Source organism: Caloenas nicobarica, chromosome 2 (assembly GCF_036013445.1).
Source record: "Caloenas nicobarica isolate bCalNic1 chromosome 2, bCalNic1.hap1, whole genome shotgun sequence".
Lineage (NCBI taxonomy): Eukaryota > Metazoa > Chordata > Aves > Columbiformes > Columbidae > Caloenas > Caloenas nicobarica.
Window position 1 is genome coordinate 3,887,695 of NC_088246.1, and position 22,670 is coordinate 3,910,364.

Genomic DNA, 22,670 nt, shown 5'->3' on the forward strand with positions numbered 1-22,670 from the left:
CAAATTAGAGACAAGGATGTTGTGTGGGACAGTGTCAAGTGCTTTGCAAAAGTACAAGTAGATGATGTCAGTTGCTCTTCCTTTATCCACCAACGCTGTAACCTCGTAGTACAAGGTCACCAATTTTTTCAGGCATGATTTGCCCTTAGTGCAGCCATGTGCCTTGGTGTAGTATCCAGGAGGATCTGCTCCACGATCTCGCCAGGCACAGAAGCGAGACTGACTGGCTGGTAGTTCCCCAGGTCTTTCTTTTTTCCCTTTTTAAAAGTGAGGGTTATGTTTCCCCCTTTCCAATAATTTGGAACGTCATTGGACTGCCATAACTTCTCAAATATGATGTATAGTGGCTTAACAACTTCATCCGCCAGCTCCCTCAGGACCTGCAGATGTATCTTATCAGGTCCTGTGGTCTTCTGCACCTCTAGGTTCCTTAGATGGTCTCGGACCTGATCTTCTCCTACCGTGGGCAGTTCTTCATTCTCCCAGTCCCTGCCTTTGCCTTCTGCAAGTTGGTCAGTGTGGCTAGAGGACCTGCTGGTGAAAACTGAGGCAAAAAAATAATTGATTACCTCAGCCTTCTCCATATCCTTGGTAACCAGGTCTTCCATTTCCTTCCAGACAGGGCCCACATTTTTCTTAGTCTTCCTTTTATCACTGATGTACCTATAGAAGCTTTTCTTGTAGCTCTTGATGTCCCTGGCCACATTCAAATCCATCAGGGCTTAGCTTTCCTTACCTGATCCCTGGCTGCTTGGATACTTTCTCTGTATTCCTCCAGGCTACCTGTCCTTGCTTCCACCCTCTGTAGGCTTCCTGTTTGTGTTTGAGTTCGTCCAGGAGCTCCTTGTTCATTCATGCAGGCCTCCTGGCAGTTTTGCATGACTTCCTCTTTGTTGGGATGCATCACTCCTGAGCTTGGAGGAGGTGACCCTTGAATATCAACCAGCTTTCTTTGGCCCCTCATCCCTCCAGGGCTTTATTCCATGGCACTCTACCAAGCAGATCCCTGAAGAGGCCAAAGTCTGCTCTCCTGAAGTCCAAAACAGTGACCTTGCTGTGCGTCCTCTTTGTTGTCCTAGGGAACTCAAGCTCGTTTGATTTTAAGTTTTGGCTTGATATCTGACAGATGAAACACTTAATATTCAACAATGATGGAAGTACTCAGAGTTCCTCAGAAAAGTCATGGTTTCTACGGTCAGAGTTGATCTTATCCAGAGAAGTAAGAAGTCAAGCCCTTCTGTTGATTTATCTGGAAATTAGCCAAGCTGCCCAAGAACTTACTTTTAAAACATATAGTTGGAATCCAACTTTGTACTGGATGCTATAACAAGAGGTAAATATCTGGGGGAATTCATCTAACCTCTTTTTAGCTAGGTAGAAATTTATGGTAGGATTCATCCCATTTTACTTTATAGTGTTGACATCTACAACTGAACAAGTCATCCTGGGGTCTGCATATGGTCAGCTCAGAGAAACAAAAATATTCATGGCATAATTCACTTGATCTAATTTAGACATGCACTGATTCATTAGACAAAATGAGCCTTTTCTGGATCTCTTACCATGTTCCTCAACCTCCTCAAGGCTACTGCACCAGAGTGCCCAGGGCGAGTAGCTGAGATGAAGATGGTGAGAGTTAAATCAAATGAGCTCCAACTTGGTTGCCTAGTTACTCGAGCTCTTCCCCTGGTCAATACTAAAGGTAAAGATGTTTATCTGGAGGGTGAACTTCCTCATCCTAAGACAGACATTCAATCTACAGTGGGATTTTATCTGTCAATGCATTTTCAGTGCACATTCACAGAACACTTCTCAACATTCCTTCACCCCTCCACACTTAGCATTAAAGATGGCTTTGCAGCCAGCAGAATGTGCTGATACTTTACCAATATAGACACCAAAATAGGTGTTTTAATGATCCACCAGTACGGTGATTCCATTATTTGCTCCCAGCACCTAAAAAGAAACAAAACCAGACTTAAAATAATAAGCAAAGCAAGCAAGAAGCTGTGTACACCTTCCTAGGTAGTTGGTTTCCCTAAATGGGAAAGATGGCTATCCCAGGTTATATGAAGAGGACTAACCCTGGTGTGCATGAACTGGGAAGGGCTGAAAACTTGCTTTGTGATGGCTTTGAGCACTGGTGGGTACCAGCTGCCTCAGATATGGTGCTGTGAGGTTTTTTTCCTCTTGGTAATGGAATAGGCTGGAGGATATTATGCCAGAGTGAATGTAGGGGAAGACGGTGATTTGCTTCATTTCTCCTACACTGAGGTCTGCTAGAAGGAAATGCCATCAAAATCACATTTATGAGGCTTCCAGTGCTATCCACCATCATGAGTGGAGATTTTGTTAAGCGAAGAGCAATTGGCACCATCAGAAACAAACCAACATGCTCTTCTGAAAAAGATGACAAACAGCCTATGGTGTGATTATTCCAACTAAATCTATCTTAGCTAGCTGCATCTGAGCTATGGATCTAATCAGACAAGTCCATAGGATCCAGAGTGTGATTTATTTTGTCCTGAAGCCAGAATTGTCTGCAAACCACATCACTCACCTAGGCCATCTGGAACAATATTTAAAGGCAACAAGGAAAAAACAGAATAGGAACAAAGTGGAAACAATTAATATTGCTTGGGACACATTTATCTGCAGAACTCACAACAGTCAGGTGATCAAAGGTGCATTTTTAGGAGAGCATTCATGAAAATTGCTTTGCGTTCGTGTTTGAAATAGATTGGTGGAACCCATCATAGACAATTTCACCTGGATTCAGCTCATGTAATTCAAAATGTTGACAGTGCAAGTCATAGTAGATGAGGAGAGGCACTTTTAGGGCACAGTTCCTGAGACCTATTTTAGGCAGCAATTTAGGATGGAATAATTGCACTCCATGGACTACACTGACTACATCTCTAGCTATAAAAGGAGACTAGAGTGAACTGCTCACATACAGATGCTTATACTTAGTCAGGTGCATGCTGCCCTTTCATTTAGAATTAAAGTGGCCCTAATTACGTCTAGTGCACTTCATTTTTAAAATAAATCCAGACAGTATGAATGAAGGTCACTTTAATTTGGAGTCAGAATGTTTAAATAAAGGCTTAATGTTGTTTAACCAATCTTACATAATTAGGTTTTATTTAATCTGGATTAATTTCCTGTAATTTTTCTCTGTAGGTAATTATAGTACGCAAAAAAAAAAAAAAAATCTATGTTAGGTATTAGCATATTCTGTAAATTAAGAGTATTGTTTCACTTGGCATAAAAATGTAGAGTTATAAAGCATCCAGAAAATGCAAAGAAGTCTGTATTTTTATTAAGAATTGCTGAAGCTGAGTGAGAATACATAGCAAGAAGAATTGGTATTCAGACTGGTTAAATCCTTTGGTCTCTATCTCAATGTAGAGGCTATTTATTAACAGAGTAAATAAGGCCAGTTTTATACAGATAGAGTGAAAGCATTTAAAAAAAAAGTCAGTAGCTCTCAGGAAATGTGTTAGCATGACTACACATCAAAAACACAACGAGAAAATCTGAGCTGCTTCTGCTGCAATAAGGACAAATCAGGACACATTGGGAGAGAGAGAATGCATGAGAAAAAATGAAGTTAACCATATGCTGTAAAAGCAAGAAGTGAGGGCACACACAGTGAGTACATAATAAGCACCTGATTCTGCAACTCTCTGGAGTGTTTTCTCATAAAAGCCTTTCCAGTTACTAAAGTTTGACTGCTTGAGTAAAAGCATGAAGGAGGATGGCAGGATCAGATCCTATTTAATTGCATATATCCTCAGACAGCTCTAATATCTGCCTCATTTACTTTGCTCTATCATATCTTCTTCTTTCATAAACTATCAAAAGTGGCTGCTAGGTTAACGAGGAAGAAAAACAGATCCTAAAATCTGCCTGGGGTGGAAAGTAAAGTGTTTTTAGAGTTTTTCTATGGGAGAGCTAATGGGTGTGTTTATTAAATATCTGGTGCACCAGCATATTTAGGGTCAATTCTGCAGGATGTTAAGCTTCGCTCTGGACACGAGGAAGGTGCTTTGCTGTTACCTTCATTATACACAAGGTTACGGGGCCAAATGTGACCATCAGGGTCTGGTCACAAATTCCCTGCAAATATCCTGACCAAGGGGTTGGGAAACAAGGAGGGTGAGTGACTAAGTTCACATAAAGTGTGTGTCTTCAGGGAGATGTTGGAGCGTTTCCCCATTCGTGGTGGCAGGAGAAAATCTCCAATGGCTCTGACCACCATTGGGGTTAGGGTGGGATGGCTGGGTTACTAAAACTGCAGGGATGTCCTTGTCCTTCCATGGAGATAAAGGAAGAACGATAAAGGAAAGAGAATCGAGTACATAGACTTACCCAACATCGAAAAAGTAAATCCTGACAATAGTCCAAGCAGTGATGAACACAGAGGGGGCACCTGGCAAGAGAAGAGATGGTGTTACTGTCAGAAATCATTATTAATGTTTTCCCCCACTCTCCATATCACCAGAGTGACTGAGGTGATGCCTTCCCTCAAGAGTGGCCAAATGCTTCACGTTTTCAATGCTCACATGCCAAGCAAGCAACATGTTGCCTTTCCCTCCCACTGGCCATGTAAGATGAGTCTCCCATAACTGCTCCCGAGCAGATTTATCTTCCTGTCGTGTTGCCTACAAAAAACAACCCAAACAAACGCAAAAATTCTGATGGTGAAATGCAAGGAATAGGAATAATTTTAGACATCTACAGTGTGGACACCTGCATCTAAGCCAGTCACCACAGGCTCTCCTTAGCATCAACAGAGAGAAATATATAACACAGGTCATCTGAGCTAATTTAGATGTTAGCTTTTGGACAAGAAATATGCCCTTGGACTCCCTTGATGGTATTTCCTGGATCTCCGCTGAGTATAAAGGGAGCCTGGGGTGACACGTTCACATGTACTGGTCTGTAGTTGGCTGGATGAACCTGCCTCTGCACCTCACTCCATGACCTTCCGCCTGATTAGGGTGGTCTTGTTCCATCCTCGTGGTGCCTCTTTTCTCTGCTTTGTGTCTTTGATTAGATTTAGATTGGAAATGCTCCAGGAAGGACATGTCGCTTTGTTCTGCATCAGTCACAGTATTGCGTATTGCTTACTACCAGTGATTTCCAAGTGCAATGGTAATACAAGCAGTAAGAACTGTAATGAATGTGTCCAGATTATTAATTCCTGCACGATCCACTTCAGATCCATCACTGATGTTCTTGCAAATGATAGATGACTGAAAGGCCAGGAGATCCTTCAAGCACCTGTCATGTTCTTGAATTGTCCTTCCTCACCCAAGCAACCTCAGAATACCTTATGAGTCCAAGAGACTTCCTTTGATTTAAAATCATTAGCTTCATACATTGTTCTTTAAAATCTGCCAGCTCTGCTGTGCTGGAAGAAAAGGTATCTATGCACAAGCCAAGTTTAAGGAAGGTCTGACCTGAATAACGGTATCTGAAACAAAGCCTGCTAACATCATCTCTTCTTATGCTTACAGCACGGAAGATCATCTCTGCAGTGTGAACCCAAGCGTAACTCCTGTCACTTTAAATGGAAGTTACTCTATGGCTAACTGATCAGCTCCTGAGTCTAGGCAGCCCCCTGTACGTGATAAAATTTGTCTTCTCTTCTTTTCTCTCTTCTCTTCTCCTTTCTTTTCTTCTTGTCTTTTCTTTTTTCTTCTCTTCTCTTCTCTTCTTTTCTTTTCTTTTCTTTCTCCTTTGCTTTTGTTCTCTAATTATTTTCTAGTTTCAGCTATTGAAAGCATGGAATAGAAAGCCGTTTTGCTTACTTATACATATATCTTCAGCTCAATGGCTTAAAGGGGCAAGGAGATCTCTGTTTCCTCTTCAGAGAAAAAAGAGAAGTTGATCTTGTAGGAGTAATTTGCATAAGTTAGCAATTTGGCTCTGAGCAACTTTGTGAGGAGTTTAATTTCATCTTCCTTGCCATTTTCTTATTTTATTTTTATTTATTTATTTATTTATTTATTTTTAAATGATTTTATTGTATGTGTGTGAGACTAGATGCACATTAAAGCTGAAGAAATCATGAATGCAGTAAGCAGAAGGTTACCTGTATTAGCACACAGGTGATGGGATCTTGGGATAGCTAGCTAGCCAGTAAGACAAGGAGAGAGTGATGGACTACAGTGTCTGGTTCAGTTCAGGAGTCCTGCTTTGCTGGGATGCATCCTTACAATTTAAGGTAAATGCACGGTGTCAACTTTGGGATTCCAAAAGGACTAAATGACTATAAAGGTGATGAGGATTTTCAGGCCCACAGTCCTTAAAGACATTGAGGTTCTCAATTATCAATGAACCCAGGACAAGCTAAGTTCTTAAATGCCTTTAAAGATTTAGGCTAATGCTGTTAAACTCCTCTGGCCATCACTTGACCTTGCTCCTGGTTGCACTAACAGTTCTTGGCAGCAAGGTAACATGTATTGTACATCTGTGACCTGTCTGAGCCCCTAAATTTGGGGATTAAATTGCTGTTAAAAAATGGATCACCAGGATCATCTCTTGGCATTCAGTTTTGAGAATATGCATACCCCAGCCAATCAAGATGTACCACCAAAAGTACTTCCTCTCTGAAAAGAAGGAGATGACCAACAGGGTGTGAAGATACAAGCCCTCTACCAGGAGCCAGAAGAAATTGGCCATGACACAGTACTGGAAGAAAACCATCATGACTTTGCAGCCTACCTGGAAGAGAAGAAAGGAAAAGTGGTGAAATGCAGCATGTTTCCACAGTAAACATACCAAATTACCAGCAAACCTTGCTCTGTGTGTACTTTGGGATTGCTTTTTGCAGCACCTGAAGCCCTTATGGAATCAGCTTTATGGTAAAAAGCTGGAGTCATGGAATCATAGAATGCCCTGAGTTTGAAGAGACTCACAAGGATCATGGAGTCCAACTCCTGTCCCTGCACAGGACAACCCCACAGTTCACACCGTGTGTCTGAGGCCGTTGTCCGGTCTCTTCTTGAACACTGTCAGGTTGGGGCCGTGACACCTCCCTGGGGAGCCTGTTCCAGTGTCCAGCACCCTCTGGGTGAAGAACCTTTTCCTCATGTCCAACCTGAACCTCCCCTGGCACATCTTCCTGACATTCACTTGTGTTCTATCGTTGGTCACCAGAGAGAAGAGATCAGCACCTGCCTCTCGTCCTCCCCTTGTGAGGAGCTGTAGCCGCCATGAGGTCTCCCCTCAGTCTCCTCCAGGCTGAATAAACCAAGTGAGGTAGGTATGTTTGACATACATTAGCCCCCGCACAAAGAGTGCAGTTGCGTCCTTGAGAGAGCCAGCAAAGGTCTGGCTGCCATTTGACTGTGTGACCTTGGAGATGCACTCAAGCTTGGAATCCCTGCTAAGAAGGTCCTGCCCTGATGGGCACTCACCAGCCTCTCTGCTCTGCCAGGGGTGGGTTTGTGGGGCTAAGCTGTGAAGGAAACCATTGCACCGGTTCAGAAAAACCCTCCAAAAAGGTGCTACTTTGAATGGAGACCAACTCAGTGGCTGGTTTGCAGTGCAGCCCAACGACCCTTGGCTCAGTGTGAAGGAGGCGATCTGCACCAGAGAGTAAATGAGAGTGGGTGAGAATTTCTTATGCTATTTCTGGCATCTTGATGAGCAACACCCTGAGTGACTTGGGCATCACAGTCTGTGGGGCTGCCTGCTAGTGTTACCTGGCTCCCTGAACACAAAGAAATTAAGCCTCTGACTTGACCAAACTGGTTGCCCAGGGTAAAAAAACAAAAACAAGACACACAAACACCACCCCCCCCAAAAAAAAAAAAAAAACCAACCATGTAAAAAACAAAAAACCCTCAACCCATGTGAATTAGCCCTTGAAAACGAAGTCCAATTGTAATCACTTCATAGCCGGGTATATATTGAAAAAACTAAGCGGGCTGGAGACAGGGATTTGAAGAAAGCCAAGTCTACAAAGAATCATGAATCACAGAATCACAGAATCACAGAATGTTAGGGATTGGAAGGGACCTCAAAAGATCATCTAGTCCAATCCCCCTGCCAGAGCAGGAAAACTTAGGTGAGGTTACACAGGAAGGCGTCCAGGCGGGTTTTGAATGTCTCCAGAGAAGGAGAATCCACAACCCCCCTGGGCAGCCTGTTCCAGTGTTCTGTCACCCTCACTGAGAAGAAGTTTCTTCTCACATTTAAGTGGAACCTCTTGTGTTCCAGCTTGGACCCATTACCCCTTGTCTTACTGTTGGTTGTCACCGAGAAGAGCCTAGCTCCATCCTCGTGACACCCACCCTTTATATATTTATAAACATTAATGAGGTCACCCCTCAGTCTCCTCTTCTCCAAGCTAAAGAGACCCAGCTCCCTCAGCCTTTCCTCATAAGGGAGATGCTCCACTCCCTTAATCATCTTTGTGGCCCTGCGCTGGACTCTCTCCAGCAGTTCCCTGTCCTTCTTGAACTGAGGGGCCCAGAACTGGACACAATATTCCAGATGAGGTCTCACCAGGGCAGAGTAGAGGGGAAGGAGAACCTCTCTGGACCTACTAACCACCCCCCTTCTAATACACCCCAGGATGCCATTGGCCTTCTTGGCCACAAGGGCACAGTGCTGGCTCATGGTCATCCTGCTGTCCACCAGGACCCCCAGGTCTCTTTCCCCTACACTGCTCTCTAATAGGTCATTCCCCAACCTGTACTGGAACCTGGGGTTGTTCCTGCCCAGATGCAAGACTCTACATTTCCCCTTGTTATATTTCATTAAATTTTTCCCCGCCCAACTCTCTAGCCTGTCCAGGTCTCGCTGGATGGCAGCACAGCCCTCTGGCGTGTCAGCCACTCCTCCCAGCTTGGTGTCATCAGCAAACTTGCTGATAGTACACTCAATTCCCTCATCCAAGTCATTGATGAATATATTGAACAGTATTGGTCCCAGAACTGACCCTTGAGGCACTCCACTAGATACAGGCCTCCAACCAGACTCCGCCCCATTGATCACAACTCTCTGGCTTCTCTCCTTCAGCCAGTTCGCAGTCCACCTCACTACCCGATCATCCAGTCCACTCTTCCTCAGTTTTGCCGTGAGGATGCTGTGGGAGACGGTGTCAAATGCTTTTGAATACTCAGTAAAGAAAAGAGGGACTGGGATATGTATTTTTAAAATAAAGAAAATGATAAGGAGCAGAAGCAGTGTAAGCACTAAAGATCATGGGCAGATTTGATTGCACTGAAAAGGGAGAGATTTGAAAAGGGAAGGAGGATCGCTTTTCTTCAGGAAATGAATAATTAAACACAGTAACTTGGGAACAGTCACCTTACAAAATTTAAAAAAGCAAAAGGGGAGGGGAGAAATTCCTCTCTGAGATTGAGGGGCCAAGCCCACTGCAAACAACCTGAAGGTAGAAATCTGCTGCCCAAAGAAGCGTGTCACCCCCGGCCATTGCCCCGGGGCGTGACGTATCAGGTCCAGCTGCAGATTTACAGGAGATCCTTGGTTGCATCATTGCACACGCTCACTCTGTCCAAGCACCCTTGAAATGTTGATTTGGCAACAGCCTCGTCTTCGCTGATTCTGCTCGGGTAATACCCTGCACTTATTGGGGAAAGGGCATGACAATCTGGCTGCTAGCATCCTCTGGTTAGTGGCTCTTCCCTGGTGCTCTGCACGTGCAACATGTTGAAATTAGAGCAATAATTGGTTTGCACTGGTGACAAGCTCATACTTCCCCCCTGTCCCCCCTCTCCTGCTGAAAACAGTTGCTATGAAACACACTGGTTAAAAAGCAAAGTGTGGAAAGCGTTTTCTTGATGCCACATGTTTGGGAGAGGGACTTGTCCCCACTGATGGCTCAAAATTAATTCAACCCTCCCTTAGTGCCCGCCAGTATGTCGCACTGGGGACCCTCATGGGCTCCTGCTAATCAATTTATAGGCAGATGAGCTCCCTCCTGTGAGGCAGATGGCATAAGCAGAGACTTGCTGCAGGGTGGTGATGGGGGAAGGTGGGGGCAGAGCAGGCAGTTAACTCCCAGGGAGGGAAGGTGACACAGAGCTGAGCTGACAAGGGCTCGGGATGCGGCAGCATCCTCCCTATGGCACCGCCGCGCTCTTTGTTTCTCCCTGCTGTGCTGTGCATATGGCCGTGGGACACTGACACACCTCATTTCTTTTGCCCAAAGCCCGAGTGCCTGCTCGGTGTGTCTGCAGCCAGTGGGGTTTTGCTGGTGTGAGTGCACTCAGCCCTTCTGGGGCTACTGCACTCTTTTATAGAATCATAGAATCATTTCGGTTGGAAAAGATCCTCAAGATCAATGAGTCCAACTGTTACCCCAACCCTGGCACTAGCCCATGTCCCTGAGAACCTCATCTCCATGTCTGTTCAACCCCTCCAGGGATGGTGACTCCACCACTGCCCTGGGCAGCCTGTTCCAATGCCCGACAATATTTTCTGGGAAGACATTTTTTCCCAATATCCAATCTAAACCTCCCCTGGTGCAACTTGAGGCCATTTCCTCTCATCCCATCACTTGTTCCTGGGGAGCAGAGCCCGACCCCCCCAGCTCCAACCCCCTTTCAGGCAGTTCAGAGATCAGAAGGTCTCCCCTCAGCTCCTGTTCTCCAGGCTGAACCCCCCAGGTCCCTCAGCCGCTCCCCATCAGATTGTGCTCCAGCCCCTTCACCAGATTCATTGCCCTTCTCTGAAGTCTATCGGTATTTGGCCGAATTCAGCAGCTCACAGCTGAGACAGGAGGTTTAAGGGAGCAGTTTTGATGCAAGTCAACCACATGCTCCTCAAACATGGATTTGCTTTGGGGACTCAACATTGGATATTTCTTTCTGGGTGGCTGCACTGAAACTATAGCAGAGGCATGAAGATGGAGCACATCAGAAGGAAATGTAACGCTTTACAGGATCAGGAAAGGCTGCTCACAAAAAGCATATGTGATTTCTTCCTAACAGAAGCTCTCAGGCAGGGATCGCTGACCTGAGTTTGCAGAGCTACTGCTGTCACAGAGAGGAACCTGTGCTGAACTCAGGCTGTGGTAGCAGAAGCCCCAGATCTGTGTGTCCCAATCCACCACCTCTTCTCCCGGTACTGGCAAGTATTGCTTTTGTGGTAGTTTCTGGCCCTACCTCCTTCCCTAATGTGGTGGTGGCTTGTTATAGCCCTGAGGTGGATCATGGACATGGGCATGCTGGTTTTTGGCAACTTCTTCTCTGAGGGACCCACAGCAGATCAGTTCTTTGCTCCATGCTGAGGGATATTTGGCTATTTGAGTAGTTGCTACCACTCCAGGCATTTTTTGTTTTATCTAGAGAAAAGATACTTTTTTACATCACTTTGAGCGTACAGCAATAAGATATTGCAGCCAGAGATCCTCTGTGGCATGGGGATATCCTGCACTGGAACAGATTTGGATGCACTGTCCTGTCTTACAAATTATATCAGGGCATTTTCTCACTCCCTGGGCTTCTTGTTGTGATCGTCTAAGATGGCTAAGTTTAAACCAGACCAGCTATTTCTATGAGAATTGCAGTTTCACTGTTGACTGCAGTGTTGTTCGTCCCTTGAATCCTCTTTGACATCCAACTCAGGGACACATTTGGAAAATAGCCCTTCCTGGCTTTTAAAAGACCTGATTACATGCAGCACTTGGTAATGGGTCTCTACCTTCCTGATTGATCGGATTCAGCGTCAGAATGGCTGTTATAATGCTGGGAAACAAAACACTCATTTATATAAGACGCTTTAGCCTTTAGATGACAGACACTAGGCAGAGATGAACTGTTACATCTCGCAGAAGACTTTTTTTCATAAAGAGCAGACCTCGTGACGTGTCAGTGTTGAAAGACTAGTACAAGCTACATTTAGAAGAGACATTTTCAGGAGGAAAAGCAGCATTACAACACTGCCTTTTTCTGTGCTACGCCCTTCCACTATCTTTTTTACAACAGCTTATTTCCCCGTCTTTCTTCAGGGATCTTGCCCTACTCATTTCCACATGAGATGTTGCAGTGAGATGGTCTTCCTTGGCTTTGTGGATGGGACATCTAGCCAAGTGTCTCCTCTCTGCATTTCTCTAGCTCAATACAAGCAGCTTCATTGGACAGGAGTTGGTCTGAGGTTTTGAGGGAGGTACCCACACACAACCAACACATGCACACGCATGGCCTGCTGTGAGTACAACAAAACTCTACAAGAAAAAAGGTCAATCAACTCCACAGAAACACTACAGTGCATTACAGAGCATCACTGCAATAACACAAGTCTCCCTTGTCTTTTTTATTGAGAATATGATAGAATCATAGAATAGTTTGGGTTGGAAGGGACCTTCAAAGGCCATCTATGATGTGTTACAGGTTTAGGACTCGGGTCAAAGAAAGATTTAGATCCAAGAAGTATAAAGGGGCACTGGAGTGACTGATCATTCTCTCACCCGACCCATCACAGCTGGCATGGGAATACATTGCAACGCAAACAATCTGCCCGAGTCTCATTGCCCCAATCATGGGAACCCCCAACGTGAGACCTGACCTGTCCCTCCCCGTGTTTGACATCTCCTGTACATGCAAGTGAGCCCTGTGCAGACCCCGTGTTCCACCACTGTACCCTTGAACTCTGCGGCTTCCTGCAGCGTGGAAAGTCTGTGGCAGGGCACCAAGGCATATTTAAGTCAGCTTAAAGACCCATTTAAGACATCGTATGTAACCCTGGGCAATGCTGCAGCTCCTGGCATTATTTATGAAGGTAGGACAGTGCCTCCAGCCCAGTTCCCAGTGCCTTGGGCAAAAGCCTGGGCTCAGATTCACCTCAATCAATCTTGAAACCTGGAGACCTCAAAATCCCCTTTAAAGTACTTCGGTTCTTTTACCTGAGCTACCATCGCTGCTGCAGGAGGAAGAGATTTCCACAGATATTTCTGCAGGCCTCTTCAACAGAAGACAGGCGAAAACTCATTTTCTCAGTGACAGATTTATCCAGCACTTTCCTTTTATGTTGCTCAGAAGACACAACCTATCTGAAGGGCTGGTTGCTCAGTGACTCACGCTGAATTTGCCCACAGCAACAGCTGCTCTTTGCTCCAGCCTGGTCAAGGAGGCTTCATTAATCTTATTTAAATGCTTTATATAGATCCCACTCATGATCTTGTTGCTGAGGCACACCTGGAAGACAGGGTAGCACCAAGCAAGCACCACCTGCTGAAATTAGGATCTTCAGACACAGGGACAGGCCTAACCCTACATCTCCATAACTACAGTGCCATTTTAGACACTCATGTCATTATCATAACTAAATTCGGGAGTCTCAAACTTGAGACAATTCTCAGCTCACATGCCTAAATCAGACTGAATTCCATGCCAGCTCTTTTTCTGTTGAGATGTCCACCTCAGCCAAGGTATGATGTAATCTGTAATGAGGATGCAATAACCAAATAATTGCTCTGCTTGTAAGATTACATGGTATGATTAATTCCCCATCTCACTATCTTGTCACATTCATACAACTGACAAATTCATGACTGTTTTATCCTCTAAAACTGTACAGCATTATCCACAGCTCTGCTTTGTCCATTAATCTCTGTGCAAGTTGCATGGAGATTTCAGGACAGACTTTGTTTCCAAACACATGTTTTTGCTTTTCATTGAGTACTTCTCTCTGCTTTTTTTTTTTTTTTTTTTTATAAGGTTGGTTACTCTGTGAGACAAAATGTTTTAATGGGAAGAGTAGATATACTGTACTGGCCTAGGTATTACTGCCTCTGCTAAGAAAGGAAGGGTGAGGATATTCAGTGAGCTTTGCCCTAGGAATATGTTTCTCAAGCCAATATTGTTTACTGGAAACAAAAAGAAAATTTCTCTTGCCCACCAAAGTGGGGATTTTTGTTCCAACTAGAGTGTAGAGCAACCTTGTTTTACAGGTCACCTTTACAGACTACTGACCGTTGATCCTGCCTTGGACCTTTCCTGAGGAGGTGGCTAAGATACAATATTGTCTCTTTATAGCTCCAGGCTATTTCTTGCCTCATTCCCACGCTCAAGGCTATTGGCTTTTACATATTATCTTTTCACTACTTAGTTGGCTTTGGCAGAAGTGTGGAAAAACATGCCACAGTCCTGCAAGAGAAACTGCAGTGGAGAAGACAATCCCAGAAGTTGACTTGGCTAACTGAAAATTTGAATATCGATTTATTACCTCAGCCTTCTGCTATTGTGCCCGGTCTTCTGCAGAGACAATCTGGCTACACAGGGTAACGGTTTGAGCCTACAGAGGCCTGTGGCAAAGCCCCTGCTGATTTCAACAGGGCTTCTTGCTGGAAGCCTAATTTGCAGAAATTAGGCATGATGTCAATGGCAATTGTTGACAGAAATAAAAACGCTTCTTACTGAGCAATTCTATTCCTCTGAAAATGAGGACTTAGGTCAAATCAATTCGCTGAGCCTCAAAAAAAAATTAAAAACAAAAAAGAAAGAAAAAGTGTTAACTTACCCGTAGCACACTCAACCTTTTGTGTAACAACAGAAAAAAACAAATCAAAACCAAACACATACGAATGCCTGGAAAAAAGCCACCACTTTTATTTCTTCCCTCAGTTTAATTGCAGCTGTAGACTAGATTCACAGGTTAACAATAAAAAGCCTCACGAGATTTATGTCCTAACCATGAAAGAGAATTGAGGTCTATTCAAACAAAAAATCTCCTAAATCAATTGGGTGCCTTTGACTCCTTCTTTCCTTCCCTCTCATGGAGTCTGACAAGCAAATAATTTTAAATGATAAATTGCTCGACTAATGAGTGTCTCTGCAAATTTTCCTGGAAGTTCCATGGAAATTTTGGGTGTCGAGGACTTAAAACTATCTGTGAATAAAGAAATTTGACTAAAGAAATTATTATAATGCCATCTTGATAGCATTACGGTTGAGGCACGTAGCCTTCAGTTTGTGAGGCCCTAAGTTGTCAAGATCAAAGCCTCGGTTAAAGCAATTTCTCATCTATCAGGAAGTATAACAAAGAAAAGGTCTTCATGGGAATAATAAAGTTATGTCTTGATGATGGACCCTTCAGTTCCTACTGGCTTCATCTGTAAGTCATCCCTACAAAAAGTACATCAGGTGGATCAATGTAACTGAATTCACGGTCACCATTTATCTCAGGCAAAAGGGATAAGAGGCCTCAAACACACATTGTCCCTATTAACATGCTGCTCTGCATCAATGGTGCCCCAGGAATATTATGCAAGAGTGCTCTTAAGCTTTAGCAATAGCAAATTAATTCAATTTATCTTGACCTGCTTTCCTCTAGGTCACAATACATTTTCATGCTCCCATCATTGCCTAAGAGCACACACTGGAATACTTACTCCACGTCAGCTGTCACTGGGCAATTTATTAAGCCATTATAACCTGGATTCGTGTCTGTGCTTGTTGATTTGTTACCGCTTTCATAAAGCAGAAGTGGCATTTCTAGACTGATGAGCTGTGCTGTACACCCATACACATGCACACACACACTACTTCAGCAAGCTACGTCTTGCCTTGCTCCCATCAAAACTGTAGAAGGATGAAGGCATTAGGAGGAAGATATTGGGCCCAATCTCCATCTCTCTTACCTGTGCCACCACTTATGCCAAGGCTGGACCACCACTGAACCTGGATTTCTCTGGTTAGAGTATCATGTCTCTAGTAACAGCTCAATCCAAATGGATCCCAAAGCCCCATGAGATAACCTTGGCCTTTCTTTGTGCTTTTGCCTCTTTAATGGCGTCTGAAAGCCAGTGGAAAATGGCAAAGCATTTAAAAGTCTGTCTTTGCTAATGTGCAAGTTGCATGAAACAACCTCTGTTTTACGTTCTTGCAAGACAGCAAAGCACACAGGGTCAGATCCTGCACCTGCAGAAACCTTGCAAACTCTATTAAAATAAATGGACCTGTACATGTTTACACCAACAAAAAAATGTGGTCCACATGACTGCACTTTATGCCTTGCCCACTTCCCACGCAGACTTCCTCAAATACAACGTTATCTGTCGAACTCAGTAGGAAGCTCTTATGTCTGCTTTTCCTCACATAAGAAGCAAGTTTAAGCCCCATGACTGTGATCCTTGAGGCTATTTAAGCATTTTGCTTCCGCTGATTTTAACAAGGGTTATGTAACTGTCAGTCTTTGAGGGACTCAGCCTTCCTATTTTATCTCTTAGGAGTACTCATTTGATTTTTGGGGGCAGTCTTGTGAGTATTTCTAAGCTGGTGATTAGCTCTAGCTGGTCTAGCCTCCACGTCAGATGACTCAGAGTTGAGTTTAGACGTAAAAATAGAATCAGCTTGGTAAATGGGGTAACTGTCCCTATTCTGTGCTCATCAATTGCAGAACGCTGTCACTTCTGAACACATCTTCAGTAATAAAGCAAGTCAACCACAAGGCAGCAAATAAAGGGAGAAGGTGATCAGAGTTTTAATAATGCCCTTCCCTGTACTTATCACATTTTCTCTCATTATTGGCAATACTGAATTGCTTTAAGGTGCCAGCCTGTGGCTGGGGCACTGATGTGTCAGGCATGACAGGGTCACTTATGCAAAGAAAGTTCCTGTTCCAGAGCTCTTCTGCTGTCTAACTTTCTGCCCTCACTCCTGCATTATTTCCAGGAGCAAAGGAGAAGACAAGAGGGTAACTCATCCAAGCAAAACTGTTTAAAACCATGTGAGAGCTTGGTCTCCATGGTCTAGACCCTCAAGGGTTGCCTGATATGAGCAGTCCAAGGAGCAGAAGAGGCATAACCCAGAATCTGATACTTTCTCCTTGAAGGGATGGATCACTTCATCCATCCTTTGTGGGCCCGGCCTGTGGCCAACTGTCAGAGAGGGAGCCCAGCAAGAGCTCTCATCAAGCTCTCCTTCTGTTGCTTCCCATCAGTTCTGTTGTGGGATCTGCTGGTCAATACCTGTTTCGCTTCTAAGTAAGGATGCCCATGTTGGCCAACTTATAGCCGAAATTCAGTCTCTTTCTGCTGCTTCTCCCATCTGAGAAGCATTCCCTCAGACGCTTCTCTACATCTGAGTGCTTAAAGCCCAGATTGACAAACACATTTGCTTATACGCCTATTTTTAAGCAATTTAAGCCAACAGGATGATTCAGCTACACATAATTACAGACATACTGTATGACTGAAGGCATGACAAAGAGGGAGAATGTGATTTTTGTCTACTAATGACTGTTGGTACCTTGGCTAATATGCTGTGTATATATGTGGCCATCAGTGTCCTCTATGTTTCTACCCCTCTAGAAAGTTCAAGGTCCTTCAAGTGCTTTATGTCCCACTGGAAAATCCCACAGTGGGCTTTTGGAGGGCCAGCCTTCTCTGAAGGTCAGTCTACACACTTCTACATGAGCCAAGGGATCCCCATTGTGCCTAAGAACAGGCCTAGTTGATTTGGGCACCTGGGGAGAGGAGATGTGCTGGTCATTTGTAAAGCTACTGCTGCTGAGTTTCCTTGGTACAGGACAAAGGGCCTGGTCCACTTTGCGCGGGTCCTGGGTTCAATGATCATTTAAGCCTGCTACATTTAATTATGAAATCGAGCCTTGTTTGTCAACTCACAGTTTCTGCCCCATGAAAACAGGTTGAATTTTTCACCCAAGCAGCAAGACTTTGCTTTCCCCCAGTTGTGGGTTTATCAAGAAAGAAGCAGCAAGGAATTCAAGGAACGTACAGTAATAGGCATCATGTGTATTTTGCCTTCATTGACCCTGAAATGCTTATTGTTACATTCTTGGGCTCTGTGGCCCATAGACATACTCAATAAACTGAATTTTTCAGGGAGTTCATGTTGAACTCAGTGATAATCCAAAACTCTTTGAGTTTAAAATGCCATAGAGTTAACACTGTAACTGAGGTTTCCTATACTAGGTAAAATGAAGGAAAAATGCTGTTGCAGCAAAGCTTGTGAACAAGGTTTTTTTTCAGTTCTATACACACCTACATGTAGTGGAGTTCCTACTTGGTTGGAGCATTGACACATTTGTTGGTGGAGAGCTTAAAAACCTTTTGTGTGGCTAGTGCATAAAACATAATTTTAAGTCTCCTTAGTGCAACAGGTAATACCGAATTCAGGAATCTGGTCTCTTCATCAGAAATGTTGAGAGAAGTCTCTGCTCACTCAGATTTTGTAAGCCCTGAATCTGTTCTGGGAGCAGGGTGCCTTTATCTTTTTTTCCTTAGAGGAACTAAGTGCAGTACTTTCTCTTCTAATAAAACACTGTTATTGCTTTGGTTTTGCCCTCTTCTAAAACAACATGGTGGTGACAGCATTCAGTAAATTGAACTGTTTGTTCAAATCTCTCCTCAGACTGAAGAAGCTCAAGACCATTTCAAGCTATTATACACAAAACCTTCAGTAAATTGTGTATTAGACCTCTGGTATATGAACTAGTACCTGGGTATCCCAAGTCAAAACTTTATCCTGCAAGTTCAAAGCACGAGCAAACCAATTATTTAACCTAACTCAAGCAAACCTAACCCAACCAAAACCCACATAAACACAATGGATTTTATAATTATTTCTGCAAATAGACGAATATTTAGGAGAGGCATTTTGACTGCGATTCATGTAGGTATTTTTTTCCCTATGACCTAAAGCGTTGTCCAAAGTGTTGGGTCAAGGCAGGCATAGGTTTCGCAAGGGTTATGCTCAGCCTAGTGCAGTGGAGACAGATTTGTTCCATATATTTTTATAACCCTTGTAAATCATCCAGCCTTTCTGTCTGAGCTGGCATTTAACATGAAAATCCTCTTGTTGGGAAGAAACACACACAATGGTGGTACCACTGGTCTGCTTGAAAGCACACTGGTTTCCAGGAACTGTGGATTCTGCAGGACAAAATCCTGTATTTATACATGGAAGCATTTCTGGATGGACAGTTGGAGCAAATGCTTCTCACATGGCAAACTCAAGCAGGGGTGAGAGATCAGTTCAACCTCCACAGCTCACTGGGTTTTTGGCTCTTCTGCCAATTAGTGTTAGTTATTTGTGGCAGCGGACACCAAGCAATTGTTTATTCCAATTTACGTGTAATTCTGACCACTCGCGGACCTTCACAATAAAACCCTGTTGTTAAATAATACAGATCCCAGTGAACCACAGAGGGGAAAATGAAACAGAGGGTCACTGCAACGGGAACAAGTTCTTGGGGAAAAGCTGGGACTGGGCTACTCTTTGGTATCAGCTGAGAGATGCTCAAATAGAAAGGTCATTATACCAGCAGGGGCAGGACTTGGGGTGAGGATACAGAACAGCCACAAGGCAAGGAAAAAATTGTGTGGATGGAATAAAAAAGATAATATTTTTCTAGTTCTGTATGACATAAAAGAACAGGTCCAGAAGGGATCTGCTGGACTGCTGTGCCCAGTCCCCTGCTATTAGCAGCAAGCAGCTCATCTAATGTTCTGAATTTATTATGGAGGGTTCCACATCTCTTTATTTTGCTGATTTCAATTTCCTGCCTAAATTTATTCATAACTAGTGTCCTCTTACGTCAATCTGGCTTTAGGTAAACAGCTCTTCTTCCTCCTTAATGTTTGCTCCAGCTGATAACGCTGGGTTTGAAAGTGAAAAAAAAATCCCAACTCCTTTATTCCCCTCATTTATCATCCCAGTGGGGAAATCTCCCAGTTGCAGACAGCTAGCGTGGGATACAGATCCAGATGAAAAACAGACAGTGATGTCTACACATAGATTTCCTGCCTAAACTCCTGCCGAGAACTGGGCAATCAGTGGAGCCCAGAGAGCCACCCAACTGCAGGTAAATAGCTCTACAGACTCCAGTGAGTATATTAATTAAAGCTTGACTAAATATGGTTGCACTTTACACATGTAGCTCATGTATAGGTACTTACCCCTTAGATACCTAAAGTTAGTCATGTGAATCTGGATCTCACTCCCACTCCCACTGAGGGGAAAGGTTTCATTGAATCCCTAAACTCAGGACTGCAATCTCCTTTGACCAAGATATCCAAGAAATTAGCATCCTACTGGGAGATGGACACGAGATTGACAGAAGCCCCAAATTTTTGTAGAGCCCCAGTTGTGGATTTGGCCTCAGAAGGGACCAGATGCCTATTAACCCTGCTAATTTATTTTATGCCTTTTCCATACCAATTAATCTGCAGCAATCACATTTATGTTTCTTTCAGACAAGAAAAACAAAAAATAGAAATTTTCCCAAAGTACTGTCTCACACGCATCTGCAAGGTAATTTTTGGTGTATTGTTTAACAGAGTAAGATGGAAACTTCAATGTGCATGGGTACTTACTGAAGTCACAAAGCAGTGTTCAGATTCTCCGCTTTCAAATAGGATGACATCTTTTATGAAGACCGCGATGGCTCTCATTATGAAGGACATGAAGAGGTGCATGTGAATATAATTTCGAGTACAGTGTAGTTTTCTGTTGGAAAGAGATGAAACAACATTTCTGAATAGCAAGGCTTCTCAAAAGCATTATTTTTCTATTTACATGTTTCTTCTGCCAAGACATAGACTTGGAATTAAACATTAGAAACCCAGAGACAATATTCTGATGTAAATCACTGCAAATCCACTTAGGGCTTTTAAAATCCACAAAACATGTGGCAATCCATACATCTGCAGCAGTGTTGCTGGTTTTCCAATTCTCAGGAAAAAAGGTCAAAATACAGAATGACAGAAAGTAGGGCCATCGCACTGCTCTCCACTGGAAAATAAATGTTTTTGACTGAGCAAACTGTGCTCATCATAAAGGTCTCTTTTCTACAGAATGTTTGTACCGCAATAATTCTTTTCAAAGTGAAATGCCTCTTCAGGAAGAGAAATAAATTCTTAGCAGCTGCTGTCGAAATTAGCACATATTACAGGCTTTCTGGAGCAATATGGACTATGTTTTCACTTAAAAATGACTAATTACTAATGATATTGAGAACAATACAAGCGTTTTTCTCTCCCATTTTGAAGATGAATTCTGATCAAGTAGGTCTTTTTCTCAAGTGAAACTTCACATCAGCTAAAGTGAAAGGCCTAATACTCTGCAAATGGGTACTTGATACAGTCATCAGAACCACAACAGACCTCGCTCAGCAACACGATCAAATTACCACCTCTTAATGAGTCACTGTGCATTGGCAGAGTTTATGCTCTTAATCTCTGATGATGGCAAGATAATGTGACCGAGCTGAGTCCTCTGTACTTGCAGGCGAAGGCAAGTCAAATTATGCTGTTTCCCACAAACGAAGAGCATGAACTCTGACATTTTCACCAGCTTGGCTGGCACCTTGTACCTGGTTGGGATGAGATAATTTGCACATGTAGTCTGATTCACTCTTCCTTTGTGAGAGGAGTGGAGACAGCACATCTGCTGAGAAGTGCAAAGATCTCAAAGGTGAGGCCAGTCTTGGTATAAGTGTGAGAGTTACCCTAGAACGTAGACTGTTTCCTATACGTTTCCTTGGGAGTGATGTCTGGACCAGACTCTCATAAATTGCACAACCATATAATGCATTTCAGGGAAGCCATTGGAGAGTGGCATGAGATGGAAACACATCTAGAAGGTTCTTCCATCTCACAGAGATCGTCTTTTTCTGTTCTCCCTATACATGAACAACATTATAACAGGAGATCACCTTATATGCAAACTTCTTAATTGGAGGCACCCAAATTTAGATGCCTCAATCTATTATAAACAATGGACACTGAGGATTAGTTCATTTGCTGAAATCTAGTCACCTACTGCAATTTGATATGCTTTAGAGTATCTGCCCTTAAGGGTCTGGGTCTCCTGAAGGTCCTGCATCATATCTGCTACCCTTGTGTGCATCTCAGAGGCTCCAGCATAACTGAGAGGGCTCTGGGTGTCTATGTCTTGCCATACAGCTGTAGCAGGAAGCATTTCTGAAATAGATTTTGAGAGGTAGTTTGGGGATGTGATTCACTTGTCCCATTTTGAATACCTACTTTAGCAGAAGTGCATCATTCCATAGTATCCCTATACACCATACTGACTAGGTCCCTGTGGACTATAACAAGGTTATTGGATTAATGGTCTCTAATACAGAGATCCATCAAGTAACAACCTACACTTAGTGAGATGAATCCCACCTAAATAGTTGGATTTGGTTTATAACTCCCATACAAAGACCACAAACCACATACCAGAAAACAGTGGGACTGAAAGACAGAAGAACTTTCCTCCCTTGTCCAACTGAGACTTTACAGAAGTCTTTTGCATCCATTTGTAAAATTCATAACCTATAACAAACAGCCATTGTGTCCTTTGAGCCATCCCCTTACCTATGCCTTGTTTGCTCATGGTCTTACCTGAAGAGACATAAAATGATCATGGCAGCTGTGAGAGCGATGAGCGATAAGGTATGTCCGATGGTGTAGCCGGTCTTCACTGTGCCATAGAATGCTGTTTGCTAATGTGAAGGAAAGAAACAAAAGAGGTCTTTCAAAGAGCTGCCAACATGCATTCCTAAACAGAACCATAACATCATAGAATGTCCTGGGTTGGAAGGGACTCACAAGGATCATGGAGTCCAACTCCCGTCCCTGCACAGGACAACCCCACAGGTCACACCGTGTGTCTGAGGACGTTGTCCAGTCTCTTCTTGAACACTGTCAGGTTGGG

General features: G+C 43.5%; 1 protein-coding gene across 1 annotated transcript in view; it reads right to left on the minus strand.

Annotated features, from left to right (window-relative positions):
- The window catches only part of VIPR1 (vasoactive intestinal peptide receptor 1), a 72,378-nt gene that overhangs the window by 11,653 nt on the left and 38,055 nt on the right, over positions 1–22,670 (minus strand). The window contains exons 4-8 of the mRNA XM_065628529.1: positions 22,358–22,458; positions 20,324–20,456; positions 6,582–6,735; positions 4,375–4,435; positions 1,887–1,956 (exon numbers count right to left, since the gene is read on the minus strand). Of these exons, the coding sequence (XP_065484601.1) occupies positions 1,887–1,956; positions 4,375–4,435; positions 6,582–6,735; positions 20,324–20,456; positions 22,358–22,458 (519 nt within the window). The remainder of the gene's footprint in view (positions 1–1,886; positions 1,957–4,374; positions 4,436–6,581; positions 6,736–20,323; positions 20,457–22,357; positions 22,459–22,670) is intronic.